Source organism: Sinocyclocheilus rhinocerous, unplaced genomic scaffold (genome assembly GCF_001515625.1).
Source record: "Sinocyclocheilus rhinocerous isolate Xijiao unplaced genomic scaffold, SAMN03320098_v1.1 scaffold1142, whole genome shotgun sequence".
In the NCBI taxonomy this organism is placed as follows: Eukaryota; Metazoa; Chordata; class Actinopteri; order Cypriniformes; family Cyprinidae; genus Sinocyclocheilus; species Sinocyclocheilus rhinocerous.
Window position 1 is genome coordinate 51,814 of NW_015656027.1, and position 3,102 is coordinate 54,915.

Consider the following 3,102-nt stretch of genomic DNA (forward strand, 5'->3'; position numbering starts at 1 on the left):
AAAAGAAGAAAGTCATATACACCTAGGATGGCTTGAGGATGAGTAAATCATGGGGTTATATTCAATTTTGGGTGAACTGTCCCATTAACAGTTGTCTATGTAATATTTAAAAATGAATCATATTAAATCCACTCACTTCCTCTGATTGTCAGTGAGTGTGATGCCCTGTGTCGACACTTTGAAGTGGACAATGGTTGCTGTAGGAGAGGATTTGGCAGCAAGTGTTTCAGTGATGGCTTTGGCCACAGCCTGTGGACCAGTCAGTGACTCCATATCCACAGAGTTTATGTACAAAACATTACATGCTGGGAGAAAGAGATAAAATAAGTGTGAAATAAAGATTGCATTTAGAAACTTGTTTGTCTCAAAGAACACCAAAACAATACCATGTAAAAGGAATGACATGAAAAAAAGGATGTCATAACTATTATTTGAGGTCAAAGATACTTTTATGGACTGGTTTCAGGTGCACATGGTGAGAGTAGTTGGTTTTCATAGGCAGAAGTTACTATAAAATTAGCATGCAAACAGTGACACAAATGCCAGCTAGGAGATGATGTGCCATATTTACCATAAAAATCTTCAGTAGGTTTAGGAGGTCCTGAAGAGGTAGAAAAATTGACAAGAAATTAGGAGACAAATGATATTTACAAAGAGCAATGAGGGAAATGAAAGAGAGACTCACCTACTCCCTGCTTTAATAAATCCATAGTTAAACTTGTTGGTGTAGCTAGCTCCAAGGCCTCTTCATTTGGATCTGTTCACAAAAAGGTCAGACATGGAGACAAGTACAGGTCAGTCAATGATTAAAGAATACAAACAAAAATGCCATCTATTGACAAGAGGTCAATTACAGGGGCTACAGGAATTGGGTGATAATATCATTCTCACCTCTTGTAGGGATCATAAGCTTGCATGGAAGAGCCAGAGGTGTCATGGCGTGTTGATAAACGAGAGCAGAAAGACATCCTGTAAACGCATTTACACACACAAAGTACAAGTTATAGCACACAAGCAAGCTGATGGGTGGAAGACTACAGACTACTATTCAGAAGGTACCAATTTAAGTCAGTACAATACACAGCAGACAGAAAATCATAAAAAGCATCGCCACTGGAAATTCATTCTTACCAAAGTAGGGCTCGTTTGGGCAACCCTTAAGTCTCACGCCCTTGGCACTGGTTTCAATCAAGAAGTGTCGTACCAACTCATTTGTGATGTCTCCAACTTCATGGTAAGAACAAAAGATAAATGAGGATGAAGTTCTGTTCAGTGATGATTTGTGTGATGCATGCAGTTACCTTTCTTCTGCTGCACCATTGGAGGGGGAGAGGCTACTTTCATGGCCAAGCCATATGCTCCTCTGAATGAGTTACTGTCTCGAATGACAAATGCTCCTGGTTCACGATCTTTAAGAATACAGATGGCTAAAAAACATAAAAGAGTAAATATATCACTAGTCATCCAAACATCCATACAAAGGCAAAACACAGCAACTACATTAATGTTCAAAATGGTGTCTTGATATGGCCTGCCCTATGATAGACGGGTTTGGCTCCACTCTACACAGATTCAGAGAAAACCAAGAATGAAAACTGGCATCAAATCTCTCACCTTGTTCCCTTGAGATTTCTGGTTTGTACCAAAATTTGGATGTATCTTGAACAAATTTGATATTGATTCTAATATCTGGAGGTCCATCGGCTGAAAAAGAACAAATGGTTTGCTGAATAGTTGATAAAATAATTACACACATCTATTTCATTTAGTGATTTGATTTTCAAGATTTCTAGCTGCAGTTCTTATCTTACCATATATTGAGGCAATCGCAGCTCCTTGTGGTGGCACTTGTGTAGGAGTGGGAGCTTTCCTACTTTCAATGCTCTCTGTTGGAACACTTTTAGAATTCTCTGCGATGGATCCCGCTGTTACATCCAGGGGCAAGAACAGTGAGGAGCTACAGGATTGCTCTAGGTGAAATAAAGGGGTAGCAAGGCCAGGCTGAACCAAAGAATTGGTGCTTTGCCTGGGCTCTGCCCCATGTCTCTCATCTGGAGTGGTCTGACCCCTAGGTGGGGCTTTGTGTTCTGGGCTAGAGGCAACTGGAGCAGGTGAGTGGTGGCGGTCTAGCACAGGGCTAGGCGGGATGAACTTGCCACTGCGACCCAAAAGAGGGCTGTTGGGAGTGGTTGGTTCACTGCCGCCATTGGCTGTTAGTAGACGTCGCCCCAAAGCAGGGCTACTTGGACCACCAAGCCTACGGTGAAGGGCAGGGCTTGGGGGGGTATTGGTATTTAGTGATTTGATTTTCAAGATTTCTAGCTGCAGTTCTTATCTTACCATATATTGAGGCAATCGCAGCTCCTTGTGGTGGCACTTGTGTAGGAGTGGGAGCTTTCCTACTTTCAATGCTCTCTGTTGGAACACTTTTAGAATTCTCTGCGATGGATCCCGCTGTTACATCCAGGGGCAAGAACAGTGAGGAGCTACAGGATTGCTCTAGGTGAAATAAAGGGGTAGCAAGGCCAGGCTGAACCAAAGAATTGGTGCTTTGCCTGGGCTCTGCCCCATGTCTCTCATCTGGAGTGGTCTGACCCCTAGGTGGGGCTTTGTGTTCTGGGCTAGAGGCAACTGGAGCAGGTGAGTGGTGGCGGTCTAGCACAGGGCTAGGCGGGATGAACTTGCCACTGCGACCCAAAAGAGGGCTGTTGGGAGTGGTTGGTTCACTGCCGCCATTGGCTGTTAGTAGACGTCGCCCCAAAGCAGGGCTACTTGGACCACCAAGCCTACGGTGAAGGGCAGGGCTTGGGGGTGTATTGGTGGCAACTGTACGGTGGAGTGTGTTGGGGCTTCCTGGGATGTGATGAACACCCACAATGTTAACTGTGGCCTCATCAGGGTTAAGGTAAGTAAAGGTGTCTGGGAAGAGAGGAGCCCGGACAGGCTCAGATGGAAATGATGCAAAGGCAGACTGCCGTCCAAAACTGTTAGAGAGCACAACAGATAAAACAGAGAAAGTGTAAGCATATACATTTACATTTAGTCATTTAGCAGACACTTTTATCCAAAGCGACTTACAAATGAGGACAATAAAAGCAGTCA

General features: G+C 44.0%; 1 protein-coding gene across 1 annotated transcript in view; it reads right to left on the reverse strand.

The window, feature by feature from the left end:
* Positions 1-3,102, reverse strand: part of LOC107719294 (tensin-like) — a 125,437-nt gene that overhangs the window by 2,783 nt on the left and 119,552 nt on the right. The window contains exons 24-31 of the mRNA XM_016526693.1: positions 2,341-2,984; positions 1,615-1,704; positions 1,302-1,427; positions 1,132-1,227; positions 892-969; positions 686-757; positions 572-601; positions 137-305 (exon numbers count right to left, since the gene is read on the reverse strand). Coding sequence (XP_016382179.1) covers positions 137-305; positions 572-601; positions 686-757; positions 892-969; positions 1,132-1,227; positions 1,302-1,427; positions 1,615-1,704; positions 2,341-2,984 — 1,305 coding nt within the window. The remainder of the gene's footprint in view (positions 1-136; positions 306-571; positions 602-685; positions 758-891; positions 970-1,131; positions 1,228-1,301; positions 1,428-1,614; positions 1,705-2,340; positions 2,985-3,102) is intronic.